This window comes from Scyliorhinus canicula, chromosome 26, assembly GCF_902713615.1.
Source record: "Scyliorhinus canicula chromosome 26, sScyCan1.1, whole genome shotgun sequence".
Taxonomy (NCBI): domain Eukaryota; kingdom Metazoa; phylum Chordata; class Chondrichthyes; order Carcharhiniformes; family Scyliorhinidae; genus Scyliorhinus; species Scyliorhinus canicula.
The window spans coordinates 12727794-12754870 of NC_052171.1; the positions used below are offsets into that span (position 1 = coordinate 12727794).

General features: G+C 48.6%; 1 protein-coding gene, 4 non-coding genes and 1 pseudogene across 5 annotated transcripts in view; all 6 read left to right on the forward strand.

The window, feature by feature from the left end:
* LOC119957555 (deleted in malignant brain tumors 1 protein-like) overlaps positions 1-1771 on the forward strand; it is a 43621-nt gene extending 41850 nt beyond the window's left edge. Inside the window, exons 15-16 of the mRNA XM_038785703.1 lie at positions 302-433; positions 1423-1771. Coding sequence (XP_038641631.1) covers positions 302-433; positions 1423-1455 — 165 coding nt within the window. The 3' untranslated portion in view covers positions 1456-1771. The remainder of the gene's footprint in view (positions 1-301; positions 434-1422) is intronic.
* A 20307-nt stretch (positions 1772-22078) lies between these two features.
* Positions 22079-22250, forward strand: LOC119957604 (annotated as a pseudogene).
* A 779-nt stretch (positions 22251-23029) lies between these two features.
* On the forward strand, positions 23030-23220 carry LOC119957655. Its single transcript, XR_005458882.1, has one exon. It is a non-coding gene; the product is annotated as a U2 spliceosomal RNA (small nuclear RNA).
* A 680-nt stretch (positions 23221-23900) lies between these two features.
* Positions 23901-24085, forward strand: LOC119957590. Its single transcript, XR_005458837.1, has one exon. It is a non-coding gene; the product is annotated as a U2 spliceosomal RNA (small nuclear RNA).
* A 786-nt stretch (positions 24086-24871) lies between these two features.
* LOC119957579 lies at positions 24872-25061 on the forward strand. Its single transcript, XR_005458827.1, has one exon. It is a non-coding gene; the product is annotated as a U2 spliceosomal RNA (small nuclear RNA).
* A 785-nt stretch (positions 25062-25846) lies between these two features.
* Positions 25847-26037, forward strand: LOC119957584. Its single transcript, XR_005458832.1, has one exon. It is a non-coding gene; the product is annotated as a U2 spliceosomal RNA (small nuclear RNA).
* Positions 26038-27077: the final 1040 nt, after the last annotated feature.

Genomic DNA, 27077 nt, shown 5'->3' on the forward strand with positions numbered 1-27077 from the left:
CATCATGTCTCCCAGCAATGGAAATTAATTAAAAATAAACGATTTCTTGTGATTCTCTAGAAGCCTCAGGAGACTGTGAAATGTTGTAGGTTGGTGGGATGATTCATTCACTGGGAACAGTATGAATCTGAACTAAATTTGAAAATACTGCAGCACAACCTGGTCCATTAATTCTCTGCGCTCAAACTCAATGACGTCACATCGCAGTCAACCCACTTTCCTGTCCCAGAAGGATTAAAGTATATAATTCTAACTGTGCTTTATTCGCATCTAACCAATGGCAAACACTTGTGCCTCTAAGATCCAGTTTCGGCGGACTATGACGATGCTGGGACCGAAACCATTGACTCTCAGTGTGGACACTTGCTGCAGGATCCTGGGTCTGACGATCTCATCGCATTGGGAAATTTCGGCGGTGATCTCCACACTCTGGGTGAGATAAACCTTTGATTGTTCTGCTTCTTTGTCAATCGCTCTGCACCGTCGATAATTTTCTCCAGCTATGCTGAGATAGCCCTGGGATGAATGATGAGCCCAATGGTCGACCTGCAGACGTTGCTGCATCTGGGGCACGCGGCGATTGGTGGGCTGGGCAAAGCGTCTGCTTAACAGGAGGCGCATACGCTTTTCACGATTCAAGTTCGGCTTTGCGCGTTTCCTCGAAGAGTCTTGATGTGCTTCATGCCATTGGGGGTGACACTTCTACATTCTTGGGCTGTCTAATTCTACGACTTTCCATTGGTCATCGCGCATTTTTGAATTTTGGTGGATGTTTTGAGGACCTCCCTATACTTTTCGACGTCCCTCTTGCTGCCTCCTGCTGCACCTGCGTTCCTAGTATATTATCACCTCTGATTATTGCCTCAGTCACCCACCCTCTTATGTGGATTTGACTCCCTCTGGATTGAAGTTATTCCAATCGAACAAGGAACAATGTGGGATTTGTTATTGTTCATGTCGCGAATGCTAATAATTTAAACAAAGCATCTACTTTCAGCCCAATATTTATCTGAGGTATGCTTATCCCCACACTCTACATTAGTCATACCCTGATTGATGCCGCGTTATCGGTTCCTTCCACGCCTGGTCACAATACCGATGGTTTCTGTGTCACAGGCCGGGTTTCTACCGTCATTGGGCAGCGACCGTAACATCAACATTTTACACACCTGCATTGCACTGTTTAACTGCGATGGTTGATTCCGTTTACCTCTGTGTGTGGCGCGGTGCTGGGGAGTGATCTGTCCCGTATAATTTTAGGTCTCCTGGAGTATTCCCACTTGTTCACTGAGAGAGAGATTATGAGAGAGAATGTTTTGGATAGAATTTGAAAAGGCCAGTTGCATTTGAAATGTTACGAAAGAGGAAAAATATGGATGTGATTTCTTTAGATGATCTCTTCTTTCTTTTCACCCCTCTCAGATAATAGTTAACTCCACATCCCAGGTGACGTGAACAGATATATGACTCTGCATTAAATCTGATGGAAGGCGCCATTACTTTTCCGAAACTGCCATCGCTTCGATTATGCTTTGCTGCCCAGTATCAATATTGTATTTGAGTGAACGAGAGATTACTTCCTGTCGTGTTGATTAGAATGACAATTATCGCCTTATTTTGTGTGAAATAATCTGCATTGTGTCGCTTTAAGAATAAAAAACAAAATATGATGAATTTCCAGTATTGCACTGCCCATAATAAAGCTCTGTTAAATCGCACTGCATTGTGGAACCGAAGCGGTATTATAATAAAAGAACTGATGCTTATTCATGTTTGGTGTATTTGAAGATCATTTGGAAAAATCTCTCGCTCTTGCACCTTTACACTAAATTGGGAGTGATAAATGCATTATTTCCATGCTTTACTTCCAGTTATTGATGATGTAGAGATGCCGCCGTCAGACTGCGGTGAGCACAGTAAGACGTCTTACACCAGGTTAAAGGCCAACCGGTTTGTTTCGAATTACTACCTTTCGGAGCTCAGTTCCTTCCTCAGGTGAAGGAGCTGCACATCGAAAGCTAGTAATTGGAAACAAACCTGTTGGACTTTAACCTGGTGTTGTTGCAATTCTTGCTGCCCAGGTATTGAGTCTGTACGTCATGTATTCGTGGAGCAACGATCACTGCATTCTCCCTGTAGCTAAATCCCACACATCCATTCCAGCTCTGCCCCTGACAATCGGGTCCTGGAGGCTTTATTCAGAACTTAATGTTTCTTTCTCACTTTAATTCCACAAGTTATATATGTAGTATCCATTAGTGTTGCCTCACTCCAGAGATTCCCGGCAGTACCACTCAGAAAAGTTGATCATTCCTCGATTAGAATATTGGAAGCAGAAATATCAGCAACAGAACCACAATTGTTATCAATAAACAAAAAAAGTGGATAATCTCAATAAGTCAACAGAACTTGCTGAAAGAGGGTGAAGTTCAGAAATGAGTAAAGTTCAGCTCATCTCGCTGTCCCTGTTCTTCCTACCGGTGAATTTTTTACATTTTGCTCTCTCAAGTTCACAACTCCCCATGCTCAGTATAGCTGGGGTGGGGTTGCAGATTTGGGATGACTTCAACTGGTGGAAACCAAAGGGGAAGTGTGTGATAACATTTCCTGTCTCCAGCTGCTCATGATGTCAATAGTTAAATCGAGCCTTCCATCCCGAAATCCTCACTTACATTATATTTTTCAGAGAAATACTCTCCAAAGCCTGAAACTTTATCATCCTCCAAATTTGCAGAGCGTCTTCCTGCTCCGTTCCAACTTCCAGAAAAGTCAGGATTGTTGGCCATCGATGAGAAAGCAGCTCACTTAACTGACGTGCCATCGATCATAATGTGCATTTATTCACCCCTCACCCCGCCCCCTATTGACGCAGTAGCAGCAGTGTGCAACTCAACAATGTTAATTCGAAACCATCTCTAAAACCACGCATTCTACCAGCTTGAAGGGCAATGTTCACAGACATACCGGAAACAACGCCAATCAAATTCCTGTCTCACATTGAGAGGTAAATCCCTCCAATCCACATCCTGGGGATACCACTGACCAGAAACTGAACAGGACCTGGCATATAAACACTGTGGCTATCAGAGAAGGTCAGAGGCTGGGAATGCTGCGGAGAGTAACTCACCTCTTGACTCCCCACAGCCTGGCCACCATCGACAAGTCAGTAGTGTGAAGGAATGCAAAAGTGTAGAGGTCACAACTGGTTAGAGACGGATAATGTTCACAGATAAATTATATATTTTGGAAGCGTCTAATTCAGACAAAAGTGAACTTCAAAAAATGAAGAATAAATCGTGAAAAACGTTAAACCAGCAGAGCTGTTCCCTGAGAAACCCAGCGACAAACCCAGATCAATGAGGATCTGAGCTAAATGTGTGGTTAAAAGGTGTAGGTTGTAGAATGTTCCAGTGAAACGGCGGCTGCACCTTTCCTTTGTGTCTATGAATGCATTAAACACTCAAAACCCTCTCTGTCTCAAAGCTCTGTCAGTATTGCTGATTCAACTGCTTCAAAGCTGCCGCCTGCTGCCGGCTCACAGCTGCTGCAGGCGCTGCTCAGAACCTTTCACATTAATGATCTGGAAGAAGGAACTGAAATCACTGCTGCTAAATTTGCAGAAGATGCAAAAATCTGCAGAGGGACAGGTAGTATTGAGGAAGCAGGGGGAGGACTGTAAAATGACTTGAACAGGCTCGGAGAGTGGGCAAAGAAGTGGCACATGGAATATAATGTTGAAAAAAGCGATGTTATGCACTTTTGAAGTCGGAATGGAGGCACAGGTCATTTTCTGAATGGGGAAATGCTCAGGAAATCTGATGCACTAAGGGACTTGGGGGTCCTTATTCACGGAACCTTTAAGGTTAATCTGCAGGTTCAGTCGGCAGTTAGGAAGGAAATTCAACGTTAGCGTTCATGTCGAGAGGGAAAGAATACAAGACCAGGGATGTACTTATGACTTTGTATAAAGCTCTGGTCAGACCACATTTGGAGTATTTTGACCAGTTCTGAGCCCCATATCTAAGGGAGGATGTGCTGGCCTTGTAAAGGGTCCAGTGGAGTATGCAAGAATTATCCCTGGAATGAAGAAATTGTCGTATGAGGAACAGTTCAGGACTCTTTGGCTGTGTTCGTTGGAGTTTAAAAGGATGAGGAGGGATCTTATTGAAACTGGCAGGATTCTGCGAGGCCTGGATGGAGTGGATGTAGTGAGGATGCTTCGACTTGTAGGTAAAACTAGAACCACACAGTCTCAGACTGAAGGTACGATCCTTTAGAACAGATGAGGAGGAATTTCTTCAGGCAGTAGGTGGTGACTCTGTGGAACCTTTTGCCACAGAAGGCTGTGGAGGCCAATTTACTGAGTGTCTTTGAGACAGAGATAGATCGGTTCCTGATTAAAAATGAGAGCATGGGTTATGGGGCGAAGGCAGGAGAATGGGTTTGAGAAAAATATCAACCATGATTGAATGGCGGAGCATACTTCATGGGCGGAAAGGCCTAATTGTGCTCCTATGTCATATGGTCTCATGGACCATAAGTCGTTAGAGACTGATTTTCTGTTCACAGAGAAAGGATCCAACTGTAGGTCCACAACTGGTTGGAGACAGACACTGTCCTCAACCTTTCAGATGTTTTATTGTCACAAAGTCTGACTCCAGAACAATGATGAATAAAAGGTGACCAACCTTAAACCTGCTGAGCTGGTCCGTGAAAAACTCAGTGACAAAACCCAGATCAATGAGGCTCTGAGAAAAATGTGTGTTGAAATGGTGTGGACTGTGCCAGTGAAATGGCAGCTGCAGGTTTCCTCTGTGTCTGTCAATGAGTTAAAGCCTCAAACCCTCTCTGTCTCAAACCTCTGTCAGTGTGGCTGATTCAACTGCTTCAAGGCTGCTGCCTACTGCCGGCTCCCAGTTGCTGCAGGCGTTGCTCTGCGGCAGGAGAGACGGTGACGGCTGAGGGAATTTTCCCTTCCGGCCGAAAGCGGGCTGCGGTCACTCTCCCCCGCTGCTGCTGCCGCTCCTCCCAGTGTCACCTCTTGTCCGCAGCTCGGCACGGCCGCAGGCGGAGCATCCGTGTCCAGGCGTTGGGAGGGGCAGCTGCGATGTTGCCGTGACGTCACCTCGACCACCTCCCCTCCACCAACAAGTTATTTTAGATAAAAGAGGAAGAAGCGGCTGTTGGGAAAGGGGGACATTGACTTAAAATCTGAGCCGGATACCGCACCCCGTCCCACCCCCTGGTGGAGAATTCAAATTAAATCAATTTAATCACCCAGTGACGTCTGCGGGACTGCGCATGCGCCACCGCATCTCCCAGGGGAGGCCCCGGGCCCAGGTTTTAAAAATAAATCAAATTGTCAAAAACAGATCATGACGGGAAACGAAGCATGAGAACCGAGAGGGAGGAGGAAGTCTGACGGGAGAGGATGCGAGTAATTATAATCATCAGATACAAATTAAATATTCAAAAAGAGCTGCCTGTGCGCCTGTGTGGAGGGGCTTTCCCCTAGAGGGTGCGCCCGGGCCATCACTTCACTGAAGGTGTCACCCCTGGCAACTCAAGATGGCCGGAGGCCGTCTCACCAGGTCGGCGCAGGCTGTGAGGGCCGAAGGGCCTGTTCCTGTGCTGTACTTTTCTTTGTTCTTAATAATGTAAGGCACTGTTTAAATTCATTTAGTTTACTGTAGGGCACTATTTAAATTCATTTGATTTACTGTTGGGCACTGTTTAAGTACATTTGAATTACTGTAGGGCACTGTTTAAATGTATTGATTTGCGGTCGTGCACTATTTACATTCATTTGATTTACTGTGGGGCACTGTTTAAATTCATTTGATTTACTGTAGGGCACTGTCTAATTTCATTTGATTTACTGCAGGGTACTGTTTAAATGTATTGATTTGCCATAGGGCACTGTTTAAGTACATTTCAATTACTGCAGGGCACTGTTTAAATTCATTTTATTTACTGCAGGGTACTGTTTAAATGTGTTGATTTGCTGAAGGGTACTTTTAAAATTCATTGGACACAGTTTAATTCTGCAATGCCGTGCGAATTAACAGAGATTAAATATGGGCAGCGCAATACTAGAAGTACATTCTGTTTCGTTTTTCATTCTGAAAGAGACAGAATGAAGATGTTTTCACACAAAATAAGGAGAGAAATATGATTCGAATGAACAGAACAGGAAGTAATTTCTCATTCGTTCAAGTGCAATATTGATAACGGGCAGCAAAGCATAATCGAAGCAATGACATTTTGTAAAAGTTAAGGTGTCTTCCATCAGATTTAATGCAGAGTCATATATCTGCGGAAGTCACCTCTGGGAAGTGGAGTTGACTATTATTAAAAAGAGGAGTGAAAATAAAGAAGATATCATCGAAAGAGATCACATCTATCTTCTTTCTCTTTCAGCACATTTACAATGCAACTGGCCTTTTAAAATTATTTCGAAAACCTTCTTCATCTTCACTCTGCCATAGTTTCCCCATCAGTAAATCAGTGTCAATACTCCAGGAGACCAAAAATTATATAGGACAGGCCATTCCCCAGCACCACACCACATGCACAAGGGAATGGAATGAAACATCACTATTTAACAGTGCAATACAGATCTGTCAACGTTTGAGGCAAACGGTCACTACCCAATGGCGGCAGAAATCCCCGGCCTGTGTCACAGATAACATTGATATTGGGTGCAGACGTGGAGGGAACAAATAACGCGGGGTCATTGAGGGTCTGATTGTTGTATAATGTGGGGTTAAATATATGTCAGCTAAACATTGGGCTGGGAGTTGGTGCTTTATTTCAATTATTTGCATTCGTGACATGAACTGATGGCAAATTCCACTTTATTCCTTGATCGATTGGAATAGCTTCAATCCAGAAAGAGTCAATTCCGCACAATTGGATGGGTGACTGAGGCAATAAAAAGATGTGAGAATCTGCTCGGAACGCAGGCGCAGCAAGAGACTGCAAAATGGACGTGGAAAAGTATATGGATGTCCTGAACACATCTAACAAAATTCAAGTACGCACGATTACAAATGGAAAGTCCTGGAATTAGACAGCCCAAGAATATAGAAGGGTCACTCCCAATGGCATGAAGCACATCAAGAGTGTTCGAGAAAACGCGCAAAGCCGAACTTGAATTGTGAAGAGTGAATAATCCTCCTGTTAAACAGCTTGTTTACCCACCCATCATGCGTTGGGTGTCCAAGATGCAGCTCAATCTTCAGGTCGTCTATTGGGCTCATCATTCATCCCAGAGCTTATCTCAGCAAAGTTGAAGAAAATAACCAACGGGACAGGGCGATTGTCAAAGAAGCAGAAGAATGGAAGGCTTATCTTACCGAGATTGTGGAGATCACCGCCGAACTTCCCCAATGTGAGGAGGTGATCAGACCCGGGATCCAGCAGAAAGTGTCCACCTTGAGAGTCAATGGTTTCAGTCTCAATATCGTCATAGTCGGCAGAAACATGAGCTGAGAGGCACAGGTGTTTGTTATTGAGGTGAATTATGAATAAAGGACAGTTGGAAAGATGTACTTTCATCCTTGTCTGTCAAGTAATACCGGGGCAGGAAAGTGGATCGATTGCGAACTGATGTCATTGAGTTTGAGCGTGGAGAATTATTGGTACATGTTGTGCGGCAGTATTTTCAATTATAGATTAAATTCATGCAGTTCCCAGTGAAGGAACAATCCCAACATCCTGAAAACATTTCACAGCCTCCAGAGGTTTGTGGAGAATCACAAGGAACCGTTGATTTTTAATTAATTTCTATTATTGGGAGAAATGATAAGACGTTATTTCGATGTTTTTGTTACTAAAATCATTGTAAAATACCTAAGACCCTTGGAACTATCATTTCACATTCGATATGTGTAGGGATTTCATATCCTATTTTAGAACTTACCGAGGTGGTGGAAAGTAAATTCCTACCTACCCTGCATATCTGAGCATTCAACTGACATTCAATCTGATTGAAGGAGTCAATGAGTACAGAATCTGCTAAACACAAAATTAATGGTTAATGGATCAGTTGTTTGTGGTGGAGTCATCATGACGTTATAATGACACATGAAACTTCAACCAATTGGAGAAGAGGGATGAATAACGTCACCATCTCTGTGACAACGTTCTGGAATTGATGCGAGTGGGAAGCAGAAGTATGACGGGAAAGAATGCGAGTAATCATAATAATCACATACAAATTAAATATTCAAACAGAGCTGCCTGTGAACATGTGCGGAGCGGCATTCCCCCAGACGGCAGCGCGCGGACCATCGCCGCACTCAAACTGTCTCCCCGGAAACGCAAGATGGCAGCCGTCCATCACACCGAGGAACTCAAGGTAGGAGACATCTGCTGGATGTGGTTGTGGCTTAGTCACAGTGACGGCTCCTGCAGCCCATTTGTCCAGGTTCGATGTGATTGGATGGAGCTGGATATTGACAACAATTCCCTGAAACAGAGACTGGCCAATGACCAGGGGGCTGGTTTAGCTCACTGGGCTAAATCGCTGGCTTTTAAAGCAGACCAAGCAGGCCATTAGTACGGTTCGATTCCCGTACCATCCTCCCCGGACAGGCGCCGGAATGTGGCGACTAGGGGCTTTTCACAGTAACTTCATTGAAGCCTACTCGTGACAATAAGCGATTTTCATTTTCATTTCATTTCATTTACTGACACAACAAGCTCACATGACTGAGCTTCAGCTCAATCTCAACGATTACCATTGTCCACCTCCACATTGAATCAACCGTGTCCAGGGTGAAATGTCCTCCTCACAAAGCACACATTTATCCTCAGATTGGACATTGCCCAAGACCCACAGTATAACAGAGATTGCAAACTCAAATCACAACCGATGTGCAAGAGCCACCCTCAACGACCCCCCCCCCCAGCAGAATGTCCTGCAGCCGGTCCGAGACATCCTTGAACCTTGCACCAGGGAGGCAACATACCATCCTGGAGTCTGGATTGCCTCCGCAGAACCGCCTGTCTGTTTCCCTTACGATTGTGTTCCATATCACTATTCTCCTGCCATTCTTCCTGCCCTGCTGCGCAGCAGAGCCAGTCACGGTGCCATGAACCTGGCTGATGCTGCCTTCCCCTGGTGAGCCATCTCCTTCAACAGTATCCAAAGCAGTATATCTGTTTTGCAGGGAGATGACGGTAGGGGACACCTGCACTACCTTCCTACTCTTGCTGTCTTTTGGTCACCAAATTTCTATTTCCCTCAGTAACTTTCACCTGCGGTGTGACCAACTCGCTAAACATGCTATCCACCGCGTCCTCAGCATCGCGGATGCTCCAAAGTGAGTCCGTCCGCAGCTCCAGATACGTCAAGCGGTCTAACAGGAGCTGCAACTGGAAACACTTCTTGCACGTGAAGGTGCAGGGACAGTGGACATGTCCCTGATCACCCACATCACACACGAAGAGCATGACAGGTGTCTGGGTTCTCCTGCCATGTCTTAAACCTTCGGTTAACTTATACAAGTTTAATTCCAAAAAATATATATAAAATAAATATACCAATGAAAATTTAAAAAATAAATAAAAACTACTTACCAGTCACTTACCAGGGTTAAAAAGCACTTCCTCCCCACCCAGCTTCAAATTCCCACCGAACTTCAAAACCCAAACTCACTCTTAGCTGTGTCTCACTCTGGCTCTGTCTGCTCTGGCTCCTGGGAGAACTCACTGTGTTAAGTATCCAATAATTGACACTGATATGTGAACGGGCTTCAGGTGTACTTAGTGTCAGGTGATGTGATGTTAGAGTTTAATGCAGAGTCTGTTAAAGTGGAATAAACATGTTGGTGAAAAGGAGCAGAACCTTTGACTCTGAATACAACAGAATCTAAACGTCTAACATATGAAACTGCGGAGCAGGCGGAGATGATTGGCTTTGAAATGTTTGGCTCATTGGTGGAAAGTTTGAATCAAGGCATTCAGGAGGGCATTGGATGACTATTTGAATGGAAACAATGTGCAGTGACGCCTTGCTGTACCCCTGCTCCCAGCTAGAGTAACGAACATCCCTTCATCCAGCCTGTCCAGCATTGTCAGTTTTTTTTAGACGTTTCTATTCTATCCCCTCCCATTCTTCTCAATTCTAGTGAATGCAGGCCCAGTACCCAATCTCTCCCAGGCGACAATCGTCCCGCCCAAGAATTAGTCTGATGAGCTTCTGATACACTCCTGTGGCATATAACTCAAGTAATTTGTTTTTATTTCCATAGATGCTGCCTGACCTGCTTAGTATGATAACATTTTCCATTTCAGTGTCTGAGGAGTTGTGTATGGGCCTGAACATTGTACAATTATCAGCTATCATGATGGAGGGAAGGTCATTGATGAAGCGGCTGTTGATGGTTGTGCGACACAGGCGACTGAGGAATTGTCTTTAACGTAGTCACTGACTATTGTCGGGAATGTACTGCCTGACATTGAAGTGGATATCAAGAGCAAATTTTATGGAATCTCGTTGAACTCCTACAGGGCATACAATTCTCTGGGTCAAGTTCTGGAAAATGGGATTAGAATGGTTAGTTGTTCGTTTTTCACCAGCACAAGCGCAGTGGACCGAATGGCCTTTACTGTGCTGTATGATGTTATGATTCCAATTACACAGGGGAGCCATTTGGCCCATTGAGTTGACGCCAATGATCTGAAAGTATGCTGAACCGAGGTCCACTCCCCAATCCACCCCCACCGGTCCCCAATACCCCGTAACCTAACATGCAAAAAACATGGACATTAAGGGGCAGTTTTACATGGCCAATCCAACCAACATGAACGGCTGTCCACTGGCCGTGCTGTACCAGTTCGGGGACTCTCAGAAGGCGAGAGATTAAAAGGCCCAACCTCTCGTCTAATCTTAACCTGATGTTTCTCTTCCTCACAATGAGTCCACACCAGGTTAGAGTGCGCGCCACCAGAATCAAACAAACATTGGTGTTGGTCAAACCCAGCTCTGGCGTTGTGCCGGGTGGCCCTTGCACATCGGGCGTGATTGGAGTTTGGAATCTCTGTGATTATTGTGGGGCCCGGGCAATGTCCAATCTGAGGATTAACGTCTACTTTGTGAGGAGGACTATTCACCGTGGACACCGTGGATTCAATGTGAAGCTGGTCAATGTCCATCGTTGAGATTGAGCAGAAGCTCAGTCAATATGACCTGGTTTTGTCAGTAAGGATGCTGCCATTGGCCAGTTTCTGTCTCAGCGAATATTGTCCATCTCCTGCTCCATCCAATCACATCCAATCTGGACAATCAGGGCTGCAGGAGTCGCCACTGCACGTGCGCGCCAAAACCACATCCTGCCAACGGCGGCCATCTTGAGTTGACAGGGGAGAGGGCCAGCGGCCATCTTGAGTTGCTCGGTGTGACGGCTAACAGCCATTTGGAGTTGCCAGGGGAGCAGGCCAGCGGCACACTTGAGTTACCAGGGGTGACCGCAATGCAGCCATCTTGATTTTCCAGGTGAGACGGCCGGCGACCATCTTGAGTTGCCAGGGGGGACGGCTTAAGTGAGGCGATGGCCTGCGCGCTGCCCTCTGGGGGAACTCCCCTCCGCATATGCGCACAGGCAGCTCTGTCTGAATGTTTAATTTCTATTTAATTGTTATGATTACTCGTATCCTCTCTGTCACGATATGCACTCATGCACATAATGGGAGACAGACAGGTAGTGACAGAGACCCAGAACAGCCAATCAACACACAGGACAGAACACAACCAATCACCAGACAGAACACTAGAGGGGGTTTCCCACTAAAAGGCACACGAGGTATCAGCACTCAGCCTCTTTCCACTGGTGACAACTGTAGAGACAGTCAGGGTGCATATATCAGTTAGCTCCTTGTACACGTGACTCAGAGCTAGTCTGGTCTAGTTAGTATAGTTAGCACACTTAGAGTAGGAGAGTGTCAACCCACACAAAGCTGTGTGCACTGTTGCAGAAGTTCAATAAATCGTATTGAACCAACGTATAAGTTTGGTGCCTGCTTTCCAGTTCAACTGCATCCATTTGCAGTCCGTGTTACCCCAGGATGAATAACACGACAGGGTTCCAGTAGTCTACATCACCTGAGTTATTTACCTTGTGTGATTCAGTTACGACCAGCAAGTGCCTTCCAGCGGCATGGAGAAGACCCAGGCCCGTCCGCAGCTACGGATCTCCGGCAATCTCGGCGCCAACTGGCAGTTCTTCAAGCAGAAGTTCAGTCTCTACATTGAGGCCTCGGCCCTCGAGGATGCGACCGATGCCAGAAGCATCGCGCTGCTGCTATCGACTGCGGGGGACCAAGCCATCCAAATTTTCAACCCGCTCACCTTTACCAACAAGACCAAATACAAGACCGTTTAAGCCAAATTCTACAGTCACTGGGAAGTCGAAACGAATGAGAGCTTTGAGCGCTATGTCTTCCAGCAACATCTGCAGGTTAAGGATGAACATTTCTAATCTTTTATAACTCATCGCCGTATATTAGCGCAGTCCTGCAACTATCATGACACCGCTGATTCGATCATCAGGGATCAGATCGTGTTTGAGGTCCACTCCGACGGATTGCGGGAGCAGCTCCTTAAAATAAAAAACATGACCCTGCCAGTCACAATCGAGACATATAAAGTGCATGAACAGGCGAGAAGTCTGTACTCCTGTCTTAAATCGGCAGAACAGGACCAACTTGCCTCCCACGAGCAGAGAGTGTACAGGCCATCGCCAGGATGCGCCGCCTCAGTATCGATGAAGGTGGCCATTTTGTGCACTTTTCCCAGGGTCCCTCGCATGCACGTCACGAACGGGAGAACGAAGCGGCTAAAGACAAAACTGCGCAGGTGCGAACGATGGCTGACCCCACTGCGAATGCGTGACAACGCACAGAGTGTAACGACGTCAACGTCATGATGGGCGCGAACTGAGGCACCGCCCACTTAAAGCGGCAATGCCCTGCAAGAGGCAGGAGGTGTTTAAATTGTGGGAAGCCTGGACATTATGCAGCCTTATGCAGGTCTGCACCGCCAGTCGTGGGCAGGCGATCCCAGTTCCAACACAGACCCAGAAGACTGCCTGGAGTCCCCATATCGTGTGGGCATCATCACTACATGTGAACATGCCTCCTCAAATTCAGCAAGGCGCCTATCTATCCTCAACGTGGATTCTGTGGACGAATGGCGTGCTGTCATACACGTTAACCAATGCAGCATCCAGTTCAAGCTGGACACTAGTGCTTCAGCTAATCGCATATCTCAGGCACATCATAAACGCATCAAAATGCGACCAAAAATTTTTCTGCCGGCCTGCCAGTTTCTTGATTATAATGGCAATGCCATAACTGCATTAGGATCTTGTCATTTGTATGTCTCTAACAAAAACATCAATGCTGCACTGCAATTCGAAATCGGCAAGCTTGACAAGGCTTCCCTGCTTCGTGCCCATGCACGCAAGCTACTCAATCTCGTGCAGCGAGACCATGCCATGTCATCTGCCAATGTGGATCTTCAGGTAGACATTGATGAAATCCTGACACAACACCCGGATGTGTTTAGTGGAATGGGAACGCTGCCGTACTGCTACAAAATCTTACTCAGGAATGATGCCACGCCTGTGATCAAACAATGCAAACGGCCTCAAGTTGAACAAAGCCAAGTGATCCTTTGGCATGTCATCCATCAGGTTTTTGGGTTATCAACTGTCCCAGCAGGGTGTGCAACCAGAGTCGGACAAAGTCAAGGCCATAAACACCATGAAGACCCCGGAAGACAAAAAGACGGTACTACGCTTCCTCGGTATGGTTAACTTCATGGGGAAATTCATTCCCAACCTCGCATCACACACCACGGATCTCAGTCATCTGGTGAAGCAGTCCACTGCCTTCCAGTGGCTACCCACACATCAAGCAGAGTGGCTCGAGTTAAAGGAAAAGCTCACCACTAGCGTTTTTTGAACCGGAGAGGGAGACAAAAAACTCCATGGACGCCAGCCAGGACGGCATCGGTGCGGTGCTCCTCCAGAACATAGAACATAGAACAGTACAGCACAGAACAGGCCCTTCGGCCCTCGATGTTGTGCCGAGCAATGATCACCCTACTTAAACCCACGTAACCCGTATACCCGTAACCCAACAATCCCCCCATTAACCTTACACTATGGGCAATTTAGCATGGCCAATCCACCTAACCCGCACATCTTTGGACTGTGGGAGGAAACCGGAGCACCCGGAGGAAACCCACGCACACACGGGGAGGACGTGCAGACTCCACACAGACAGTGACCCAGCCGGGAATCGAACCTGGGACCCTGGAGCTGTGAAGCATTTATGCTAACCACCATGCTACCGTGAGGCCCAGAAGGATGACTCCTTGTCCTGAAGTCCATTGGCCGATGCGTCAAGGGCCATGACTCCTACTGAACAGAGGTAAGATTGAAAAAGAGTGCCTGGGCCTCCTAACCGGCATTGTAAAGTTCCATGACTACATCTACGGTCTACCAACCTCCACAGTAGAGACTGACCACAGACCCTTGGTCCATATCATTCATTAGGAATTATATGACATGACGCCCAGACATCAGCCCATTCTCCTTCGACTCCGCAGGTACGATTTTGAGTTAGTAGACACACCAGGCAAGGAGCTACTAACTGCGGGTTCCCTGTCGCGTTCCATCACCTCGCCCTGTGAACAGGTTAACTTCATCCGCCAATTTAAGTCACAGGTGGCGCTGTGTGCCAGCAACCTCCCTGCCTCAGATGAAAGAGTGGCCAACATTCGAGAAGAGACTGCCAAGGACCCTCTTCTGTAGCGGGTAATGCATCACCTTGCAAATGGTTGGCAGACAAGGCAATGCCCTCAGTTCTTTTATATCAAGGACAACCTGACAGTCGTCGAGGGAATCCTCCTCAAGCTACATCGTATCGTTATTCTTCACAGCCTCCACAGCTTAGTGCTCAAACAAATCCACGATGAACACTTCGCTGTCGGGAAATGGAGGCGCAGGGCCCGACAGGCTGTCTATTGGCCTAGAATCAACCAGGTGCGACCTGCTCAATGGTGCGACCTGCCAGCGTTACCATCCTACTCAGCTCAAAGAAACACTCCAGCAACAGGAGATGGCGACCTCGTCGTTGTCTAGGGTGGGAGTCGACCTTTTTCACGCCAATGGGCATGACTATATGCTCATTACATATTACTGTTCAAGTTACCCGGAAGTTGTGAAGCTGTCAGACCTCACATCAAGGGCAGCCATCAAGGCCTGCAAGGAGACATTTGCCAGGTATGGTATTCTGCTCACTGTCACGAATGACAATGATCCCTGATTCCAGAGCCAAGGGTGATCCAATTTCGCCAAGCTGTACCAATTCAAACACATCACCTCAAGCCCGCACTATCTGCAATCTGATGGGAAAATCGAGAAACGAGTCCATATCGTGAAGCAACTGCACAGCAAGGCTGCGAACTCGGCTTCTGACTTCAACATTGCGCTGTTGGCGAACAGGGCAACCCCTCTCTTCCACCGGTATGTCTCTGGCACAACTCATTATGAATAGGCACTTGCAAACGACTGTTCCGGCAATTCACTTACCAGACCTGGATCACGTCCCAGTGCTGCAAAAGGTGCAGCAACTCAGGAACCGGCAAAAGCTGACATACGATGCTCACGCTACTGATTTGCCTGTGCTCTCTCCGGAAGATGCTGTTTGCATCAGGCTGGTCATCTCCAGCTGTTGTCGTTCGGCAGGCCGCTCCCAGGTCGTTTATGGTTCGTATGGCTGATGGCTCAATTGTCAGGGCAACAGAAGGGCACCACGCAAACCTGCCTGCCCACCACCGAACCTCACCTTTCCAGCTGTTGTTATGCCTCCTCCAGACACCTCGCTCCACGAGGCCACCAATCTGGCTACAATCCCGCCTTTCAAGGAGCTGTCGTCCCCACCTCCACCTCTCAGGCGGTCGACAAGGATCGAGTTGACGTCACGGCAACATGGCAGCATTGAATCAGTTGAATCAGCCACACTGCCAGAGATTTGAGACAAAGAGGGTTTGAGTCTTTAATTCATTGACAGGCACAGAGGGAAGGGGCAGCCGCCGTTTCACTGGCACATTCTGCAACACACACCCTTTAAACAGACATTTATCTCAGAGCCCCATTGATCTGGGTTTGTTTCTGAGTTTTCCAAGAAGCAGCTCTACTGGTGTAAGTTGTTCACCTTTTATTCCTCATTGTTCTGGAGTCACACTTTGTTACAATAAATCATCCAAAACACTGAGAACAGTGTGTCTGCCTCAGGGGCCACTCCAAGCATCAACCTGGTCTTGCAGTGCTTCCAGGAATGGTGCCCTCATCCCGTGTTGGGGAGCAAAATGAGCAAAAGCAGAAAATGGCGCATAACCAGCCTTCCCCTTTTCACTCATGTCAAGTTCTCTCATCCTGACCAATCTAAGGACTTTCAGAATCCAAAGCACTGCTAGATTTTCTGCTGGCGGCAACTCTCGTACTAACGTTGCGAGCCAATGGGCTTGCAGACTTGCGGCAAACCTGCTCCGTTTTCTGCTCATATGCCACAGTTTTCCTGCTGGTTTTTACAGTCCACTCACCTTCACTCCAGGATGCCGACTTGCGTTCTCCTCACTTCCTTTACCACAGCTCTTCACCCGTCACAACAGGGAAGTGTGGCGTCAGCCTGAATGGCTCTCTCATTCGGCTGGAAGTATGCCTTCAAGGCGTCTCTTTTCATTCTGCTGACGCCACGGCCAAAACACCAGGGTGGAGCTCGGGGAGACTAGATATTGCCCCCTGTTCCATTTCGCCAGTACATGCTGTGTGCACTGATGTATTTTGCTCGGCAAAGCTGGAGGTTTCTTCGATTCCCTTCGTTGAGTGCCACTGGGCCTTCACAGCGTCTCCTTTTCTTCTGGTGACGACTGGGGCAGGCGGGTCAGACGATGTCCCCCTGATGGGATTTCCTGGTACTGAATGCACAGACTCCACCGTGCTGGGGCAAGCTGAAGATTTAATGACCAACCGTCACCGTAGACTAAAAGTTGCAAAGCACAGTCGAGCGCAGCAAGGTGCAGCTTAATGTCGGTCGATGAGAAAGACCAGAGCCATAGGCGGCATATGTGCGTTATCGCTTCTCGGCCTTTTGGTTCTGATCGAGTGCAGCGCACTTCATCGGGGGAGGCTTAGGATTTCGAATTCGATGTCGATCCTGGATTGAACAACACGGAGAGACTGGAGACTTTGAAGAAGCGTTTGAGCTCGGCTGCTATTGGTGGATCTTCATGCTGGTCTAAACCTTTGTTTTGGGCCTAACGCCGGTACAGTCAAGAGTCAACGTCTGAGCTCAGACAACTGCTGCACCTCGACCTCCAGGCTGGCGAGTACGAAACACTTTCCGAGTCACAGGGAGGAAGTCGGAAGGGAAGTCGCCTGTGGATCGAATCTTCTTCATGAAGCGGGTACTGCTCGACTGTTGCGAGTTTCAAGCAACAGATGTCATCTGCTTGCAAAATTCCCCCAACAACGGTTATTTCGATGTCACCTTCAGGAATATTGCTGATTGCATCAAGTTCTTGGATGTGTGTAAAGGAAAAGGCAACCAGAGCCCCCATACTATCCTGGCTGCGGAGCCTCTGTTCGCGTTACCGTCGCAGAGAAACCGGGTTGTTACGCTGCACACGTACAACCCCCACGTCCCCGTGTCTGATGTGCTGATGTTCCTCGCCAGGTACGTCGTCTTGAAAAGTGACAGCATGCAACTAAAGGACACCTTTGGCATCTGGACAAGCGAGCACCAGGTCAAGGTAACCCTGAGAACAAACGCCAATGGAACCATCTTGCACCCACACTCCAGTTTCGCCATTGGAGGAAACCGAGGCTACCTCTACTACGGGGGGCAACCACGAGTAAGTCACACCTCTGGCAAAGCGGGGCACATGACCGCCAACTGCAACGTCACCTTCTGCAATAGTAAAAAGTGGCAACTCAATAGTGCCGACAACTCCTACGATGAAGGCGAACAATCTAAGAATAGCCCTCAATTAAAGTGGCAAAGCACCAACGTGGAAGGCGATGCACAGAACCCCCAGACCACAGACAGGAACGAAAACAAAACTCAACCAGAGCACCAGCCTCTGGACGATGGGAACCGGACTGCAACCCCAACACCCGCTGACTGCCACGTCGGACACGACGGCTACACCCCCCCACCCCCCACACACAATGCACATCCATCAGGTTCAAGGCCACACTGAGGACAATGGCAGCTTCCTAAACCCTGCAACTGTGAAACATTTTGAGAACACCACCGGCATGGTGGGGAACTTTGAACAGCTGGAACAACCAACTGCAATAGACTCTAAAATCTGAAACTTGTGAATCTACTCTTTTTAAAATGGGTTTTAAAATTGCATCTATTAATGTGCGAAGTATTAAAGACACTTCGCGGTGTGTAGCCACACTCGGCGACATAGGAAATGTGAGAGCCGACCTACTGTTCCTGCAGGAGTGTGGAATTCCACACCTCAGGAAATACAGGCGCTGGTCGAGCTGGTGGCCCCACGGGCCATCCATCTGGTCAGGAGGAAACGACTGTCGTTCCTCCGGCCTGGGTATTCTGCTACGGGTACGCAATTTCACAATCTCCGACGTTAAGGAGGTGGTGGGTGGAAAACTCCTCGTTGCAGACGTCAAATACAAAAACACCCCTATCAGACTTATTAACGTGTATGCCCCGGCCGTAAAAACTGAGCGGCTGGCTGTCCTTCAGCAACTACCACTGCTGTTGGCTACCTCCAATCCGGTCATCCTGGGTGGTGACTTCAACTGCATCATCGATGCGGCTGGATGATCCGGCAGAGCTGACATCAAACTAGACGCTACGTAGAGACTCCTGATGGAAACGGTAAAAGACGCGAAGCTGCTCGACGTCTTCAGCAACCCTGCAGACAGAGCGCAGTGTAGATACACATGGTCACGGCCAGATGGGTCCGCCCGTTCCAGAATAGACTTCTTTTTAGTGTCCCGTGCTCTCACGGTCAGGCCCACCGACGTCAAGCCGGTGTTCTTCTCTGACCACTGCCTCCTACTGGCTGACTGCCACCTGCAGGAAAACCAGGGGGTGGAGAGGGGGACATGGAAGCTAAATGTATAACTGTTGACCCCAGAGAACCTCCAGGAACTCAAAAGGGATTACAAAGGTTGGTGAACCGTGAAACCCCTCTTTGAGTCTCCACGTCTCTGGTGGGAAGCAATCAAGGGGAACATCAAAAGGTTCTTCATCCTCAAGGGCGTTCAAAAGGTGAGAGAGAGACGAGGGGTCACGACCAGGCTCCAGAAAAGCATGCAAAATTTGCTCCAGCTGCAGTCGATGGGGGTTGACGTCAAGGGGGATCTCCAAGAGGTGAAGGGCAGCAAGCCTCGCTCGACACCTCGGAGGCCTCCAAGTTTATCTTCCGGTCCAGAGTCCGCTCTGTGGAGCAGGATGAAAAGTGCTCACGCTTCTTCTTCCAGAAGGTACACAGAGAGACCTCTGTGATCAGCAGCCTGAAGGAAGAAGATGGCTCTGTAAAGACATCGCAGTCTGAGATACTGAGGATCAGTCAATCCTTCTATGCCAGACTGTATGATCTGAAGCCAACAGACAGTCCTGTCACCCAGACCTTCCTGTCGTCTATCACGGAGGTCTTGGACGACAATGAGGGGGGAAGCCTGGACAAACCATTATCTCTGGACGAGCTGAAAAAGGCCGTCAAGTCCTTTGAGACGAGTAAAACTCCCGGAAGCGACGGTTTACCAGCTGAGTTGTATTTGGCTCTGTGGGACTGGATGGGCCCAGACCTGCTGGAAGTGCACGAGATTATGCTTCTGGATGGCAGCATGTCAGAATCCATGAGAAAAGGCATCATCACCCACACCTACAAGCAGAAGGGGGAAAGGGAAGAAATTCGAAATTGGCGACCCATTTTACTGTTAAATGTGGATTACAAAATCTTAGCAAAGTCATTGCCAATCGGGTCAAGTCTGCTCTGGAGTCGGTAATCCACCCCGACCAGACCTGTGCTGTACCCGGCAGGAAGATCTCTGACAGCCTCGCGCTGCTCAGTGATACGATCGCCTACGTACAGGACAGGAGGGTGGACACCTGCCTCATCAGCCTTGACCAGGAGAAGGCTTTTGTCAGAATATCGCACACCAACATGATGGATGTGCTCTCCAAAATGGGGTTTGGGGAGGGAATTCGCAATTGGATCAAACTGCTCTACACAAGCATCTATAGCGCAGTCTCAATCAATGGGTGGGAATCAGAAAAGTTCCAGATCAAATATGGAGTCAGGCAGGGCTGTCCTCTCTCCTCGTCCCTGTTTGTGTGCTGCATAGAACCTTTTGACGAGTCCATCAGGAAGGATCCGGGTATGAGAGGGGTGACGATCCCAGGCAGCGGAGGCACGCAAGTCAAGGCCTCCCTGTACATGGACGACGTCGCCGTCTTCTGCTCGGATCCCGCGTCTGTACGCAGGCTCTTGGACACCTGCGACCAGTTTGAACTGGCCTAAGGAGCCAAGGTAAGGCGCGGCAAGAGCGAGGCCATGTACTTTGGGAACTGGCCGACCGATCCTTTGTCCCCTTCACGGTCAGGTCAGATTACCTGAAAGTGCTGGGGATATGGTTCGGAGCGGCTGGGGCGTGCACCAAAAACTGGGAGGAACGCATTGCAAAAGCAAAACAGAAACTGGGCTGGTGGGAGCAACGCTCCCTCTCCATTGCGGGCAAAACACTGGTCATCAGGTGTGAGGTACTCTCGGTCTTACTGTACGTGGCGCAGGTCTGGCCCATCACTCGGACCTACGCCACAGCAGTCACCCGGGACATCTTCAAATTCATTTGGAGATCCAAGATGGAGCGGGCCCGAAGAGACATAATGTACAAGTCTCTAGATAAAGGAGGGAGGAACGTACCCAACGCCGCCCTCATCCTGATGGCCACCTTTGAGTGCAGCTGCATCAAGCAGTGCGTAGACCGCGGGTGTGCAAACACCAAGTGTCACTACATACTGAGGTTCTACCTGTCCCTGGTGTTGCGAAGGATGGGCCTGGCCTCATTGCCGCGGTACGCTCCAAGCAATTGGACCGTGCCGAAACACCTGTCCTTCATGGAAATATTTTAAAGAAAAACACCTTTGACCACAAAGCAATGAAGCAGTGGTCAGCACGTAATGGCCTCGAGGCCCTCAGAGAATAGGAGACTGTGGAGGACGTTGGATGGTTCCCTGAGCAGACTATCAGAGCCATCTGGCAGAATGCCTAATCAACAGAACTTTCAAACAAGCAACAAGACCGAGCTTGGCTGGTGGTGAGAAGGGCCCTCCCTATCGGATTCTTCATGTACACCCGAAGGCTCAGCATCAATGCACGCTGCCCTCGGAGTTAATGTGGGGGAAATGAGACAGACACACACCTCCTTGAGGAATGTGCCTTTGCAAAGCAGATCTGGAGTGAGGTGCAGGGTTATCTGGCAAGATTCATCCCGTTCAGCTCTGTGACACAGGACTCTGTGCTCCACGGGCTGTTTCCAGGGACAAACACCGAAACAAATATCAACTGCTGCTGGAAGGTCATCAACTCGGTGAAAGACGCTCTTTGGTCTGCCCGAAACTTGCTGATCTTCCAGTGTAAAGAACTGTCCTCGACCGAGTGTTGCAGACTGGCACATTCCAAGTCCAGGACTACTGGCTGAGGGACGCACTCAAGCATGGGGCAGCTGCCGCCAAGGCGCAATGGGGAAAGACCACAGTGTAAGGTCTTATTAACAAATGTACACCGAGGGGTTGGTAACAGTGTAAAACCCCTCGGCCCGGGTTTTCAATACCGCAATGTATGAAAGAAGCAAAACAATGTAAATATTCAAGAAAGAACTGTAACTTATTGTAAGATACGTGTGTAACGTTATCCCAATTGAATTGAAGAATGACAAATGAATGTAACTCGGATGGAAATGCACAGTCAAGACAATTTGAAATGTTCTGTTAGGTTTATGACAAATTTTATGAATAAAGTATATTTTTTGGAAAAAAAATCTGTTCTGATCAGTTTAATATCTGATATATACCCTATCTAGGAACGAAATATTAAATTCATTTTTGGGACTCGGAGATGGTCCAGGGGCTTGCCCCTTCCGCTCCAAGCATCCACCTGGTCCTGCAGTGCTTTCAAGAATTGTGCCCTCACACCGTTTTGGGGAGCAAAACGTGCAATATCAGATCATGGCGCATAAACAGCCTACTCCTTTTCACTCATGTCAAATTCTCTCTTCATGACCAATCTAAGGACTTTCAGGCTCCAAAGCACTGCTAGATTTTCTGCTGGCGGCAGCTCGCGTACGAAAGTTGCGAGCCAATGGGCTTGCAGACTTGCGGCAAACCGGCTCCGTTTTCTGCTCATATGCCACACAGTTTTCCTGCTGGTTTTTACAGGCCACTCACCTTCACTCCAGGATGCCGACTTGCGTTCTCATCACTTTCTTTTCCACAGCTCTTCATCCGGCACAACAGGGAAGTGTGGCGTCAGCAAAATGCAGATTTGGATGGATGTATCCTTCACGGCGTCTCTTTTCATTCTCGTGACGCAACGCCCAAAACACCAGGGTGGAGCTCGGGGAGCCTAGACATTGCCCCCTGTTGCATTTCGCCAGTACATGCTGTGTGCACAGATTGCATTTTGCTCGGCAAAGCTGGAGGTTTCTTCGATTCCCTGGGTTGGGTGCCACTGGGCCTTCACAGCGTCTTCCTTTCTTCTGGTGAGTACTGGGGGAGGAGAGCCAAGCGATGACCCCCTGGTGGGGTTTGCTGGTACTGCACACAGAGACTCCACCGTGCTCGGCCAAACTGCAGGTCTATTGACCAACCGTCACCGGAGACTAAAAGTTCCAAAGCACAGTCGAGCGCAGCAAAGTGCAGCTGAATGTCGGTGGACGAGGAGGACCAGAGCAATAGGCGGCAAATATGGGCTATAGCTTCTCGGCCTTTTGGGTCAGATCAAGTGTAGTATCTGTTCTTATCAGTTTAATACCTGATATGTCCCCAATATAGGGACGAAATATTAAGTTGATTTCTGGGACTCGGAGATGATCCAAGGGCTTGCCCATTTCGCTCCAAGCATCAACCTGGGCTTACAGTGCTTCCAGGAATGGTGCCCTCACCACGTTTTGGAGAGCAAAATGCTCAAAAACAGATTATGGCGCATGAATAACCTTTACCTTTTCACTCATGTCAATTTCTCTCATCCTGACCAATCCAAAGACTTTTAGAATCCAAAGCTCTGGTAGATTTTCTGCTGGTGGCAACTCACGTACCAAAGTTGCGAGGCAATGGGCTTGCAGACTTGCGGTAAACCGACTCCGTTTTCTGCTCATGTGACACACAGTTGTCCTGCTGGATTTTCAGGCCACTCACCTTCACTCCAGGATGCCGACTTGAGTTCTCTTCATCCTCCTGACGCCACGGCCAAAACACCAGGGTGGAGCTCGCGGAGCCTAGACATTGCCCCCTGTTCCATTTCGACAGTACATGCTGTGTGCACAGTTTGCATTTTGCTCGGCAAAGCTGAAGGTTTCTTCGATTCCCTGGGTTGGGTGCCACTGGGCCTTCACAGCGTCTTCCTTTCTTCTGGTGAGTACCGGGGAAGGCGGGTCAGACGACGACCACCTGTTGTGATTTACTGGTACTGCACGCACAGACTCCACCGTGCTCGGCCAAACTGCAGGTCAATTGACCAACCGTCACCATAGACTAAAAGTTCAAAAGCACAGTCGAGCGCAGCAAGGAGCAGCTGAATGTCGGCTGACGAGGAGGACCAGAGCCATAGTCGGCAAATATGGTCTATCGCTTCTCGGCTTTTTGGCTCAGATCAAGTGTAGTATTTGTTCTTATCAGTTAAATATTTGATATGTCCCCAATCTAGGGTCGAAATATTAAATTGATTTCTGGGACTCGGAGAAGGTCCAGCGACTTGCCCCTTCCGCTCCAAGCCTGGTCTTGCAGTGCTTCCAGGAATGGTGCCCTCACCTTCTTTTGGGATGCAAAACGTGCAAAAGCAGATCATGGCGCATAAGTAGCCTTCTCCTTTTCACTCATGTCAAGTTCGCCCATCCTGACCTACCTAAGGACTTTCAGGCTCCAAAGCACTGCTAGATTTGCTGCTGGCAGCAACTCGCGTACTAAAGTTGCGAGCCAATGGGCTTGCAGACTTGCGGCAAACCGGCTCCGTTTTCTGCTCATATGCCACACAGTTTTCCTGCTGGTTTTTACAGGCCACTCACCTTCACTCAAGGATACCGACTTGCGTTCTCATCACTTCCTTTTCCACAGCTCTTTATCCGGCACAACAGGAAAGTGTGGCGTCAGACTGAATGGCTCTCAGATTTGGATGGATGTATGCCTTCACTGCGTCTCGTTTCATCCTCCTGACGTAACGGCCAAAACACCAGGATGGAGCTCGCGGAGACAAGACTTTGCCCCCTGTTCCATTTCGCCAGTACATGCTGTGTGCACAGATTGCATTTTGCTCGGCAAAGCTGGAGGTTTCTTCGATTCCCTGCGTTTGGTGCCACTGGGCCTTCACAGCGTCTTCCTTTCTTCTGGTGAGTACTGGGGCAGGCGGGTCACACGATGACACCCTGTTCGAATTTTCTGGTACTGCACGCACAGACTCCACCGTGCTCGGCCAAACTGCAGGTCTATTGACCAACCGTCACCGTAGACTAAAAGTTCCAAAGCACAGTCGAGTGCAGCAAGGTGCAGCTGAATGTCGGTGGATGAGGAGGACCAGAGCCATAGGCGGTAAATATGGGCTATCACTTCTCGGTCTTTTGGCTCAGATCAAGTGTAGTATCTGTTCTTATCAGTTTCATATCTAATATGTCCCCAATCTAGGGAAAAAATATTAAATTTACTTTTGGGACTCGGAGATGTCCAGGGGATTGCTCTTTTCGCTCCAAGCATCAACCTGGTCTTGCAGTGTTCCCAGGAATGGTGCCTTCACCCCGTTTTGATGAGCAAAACGTGCAAAAGCAGATCATGGCGCATAAACAGCCTCCTCCTTTTCACTCATGTCAAGTTCTCTCATCCTGACCAATCCAAGGACTTTCAGGCTCCAAAGCACTGCTAGATTTTCTGCTGGCAGCAACTCGTGCACTAAAGTTGCGAGCCAATGGGCTTGCAGACTTGCGGCAAACCGGCTCCGTTTTCTGCTCATATGCCACACAGTTTTCCTGCTGTTATTTCAGGCCATTAACCTTCACTACAGGATGCCGACTTGAGTTCTCTTCACTTCCTTTTCCACAGCTCTTCATCCGGCACAACAGGAAAGTGTGGCGTCAGACTAAATGGCTCTCAGATTTGGATGGATGTATGCCTTCACGGCCTCTCTATTCATCCTCCTGACGCCACGGCCAAAACACCAGGGTGGAGCTCGGGGAGCCTAGACATTGCCCCCTGTTCCATTTCGCCAGTACATGCTGTGTGCACAGATTGCATTTTGCTCGGCAAAGCTGGAGGTTTTTTCGATTCCCTGGGTTGGGTGCCACAGGGCCATCGCCGCGTCGTCCTTTCTTCTGGTGAGTACTGGGGCAGGCGGGTCAGACGACGACCAGCTGTTGGTATTTTCTGGTACTGCACACAGAGACTCCACCGTGCTCGGCCAAACTGCAGGCCAATTGACCAACCGTCACCGTAGACTAAAAGTTCCAAAGCACAGTCGAGCGCAGCAAGGTGCAGCAGAATGTCGGTGGACGAGGAGGACCAGAGCCATAGGCGGCAAATATGGGCTATCGCTTTTCCGCTTTTTGGCTTAGATCAAATGTAGTATCTATTCTTACCAGTTTAATATCTGATATGTCCCCAATCTAGGGACGAAATGTTAAATTGATTTTTGGGACTCGGAGATGGTCCAGGGGTTTGCCACTTCCGCTCCAAGCATCAACCTTTTCTTGCAGTGCTTGCAGGAATGATGCCCTTACCCCGTTCTGGGGAGCAAAACGTGCAAAAGCAGATCATGGCGCATAAATAGCTTTCTCCTTTTCACTCATGTCAAGTTCTCTCATCCTGACCAATTTATGGACTTTCAGGCTCCAAATCACTGCAAGATTTTCTGCTGGCAGCAACTCGCGTACCAAAGTTGCAAGCAAATGGGCTTGCAGACTTGCGGCACACCGCCTCTGTTTCCTGCTCATATGCCACACAGTTTTCCTGCTGGTCTTTACAGGCCACTGACCTTCACTCCAGGATGCCGACTTGCATTCTCCTCGCTTCCTTTTCCACAGCTCTTCATCCGGCACAACAGGAAAGTGTAGCGTCAGACTGAATGGCTCTCAGGTTTGGATGGATGTATGCCTTCACGGTGTCTCTTTTCATCCTCCTGACGCCACGGCCAAAACACCAGGGTGGAGCTCGGGGAGCCTAGACATTGCCCCCTGTTCCATTTCGCCAGTACATGCTGTGTGCACAGATTGCATTTTGCACAGCAAAGCTGGAGGATTCTTCGATTTCCTTGGTTGGGTGCCACTGGGCCATCACAGCGTCTTCCTTTCTTCTGGTGAGTGCAGGGGCAGGCGGGTCAGAAGATGACCCCCTGTTGGGGTTTGCTGGTACTGCACGCACAGACTCCACAGTTCTCGGCCACACTGCAGGTCTATTGACCAACCGTCACCGTAGACTAAAAGTTCCAAAGCACAGTCGAGCGCAGCAAGGTGCAGCAGAATGTCGGTGGACGAGGAGGACCAGAGCCATAGGCGGCAAATATGGGATATCGCTTCTCGGCCTTTTGGCTTAGATCAAGTGTAGCGCACTTGATCGGGGGAAGCAAAGGATTTAGATCTTGATGTCGGTCGTGGATTGGAGAGAGTGAAGACTGACGAGACGTTTAAGCTCGGCTGCTATTGGTGGATCTTCATGTTGGCCAAAACCTTGGTTTGGGCCTCACGCCGGTACAGTCAAGAGCCAACCTCGGAGCTATGACCAGTGCTGTATTCCGACCACCAGGCTGCGGAGTGCGAAACACT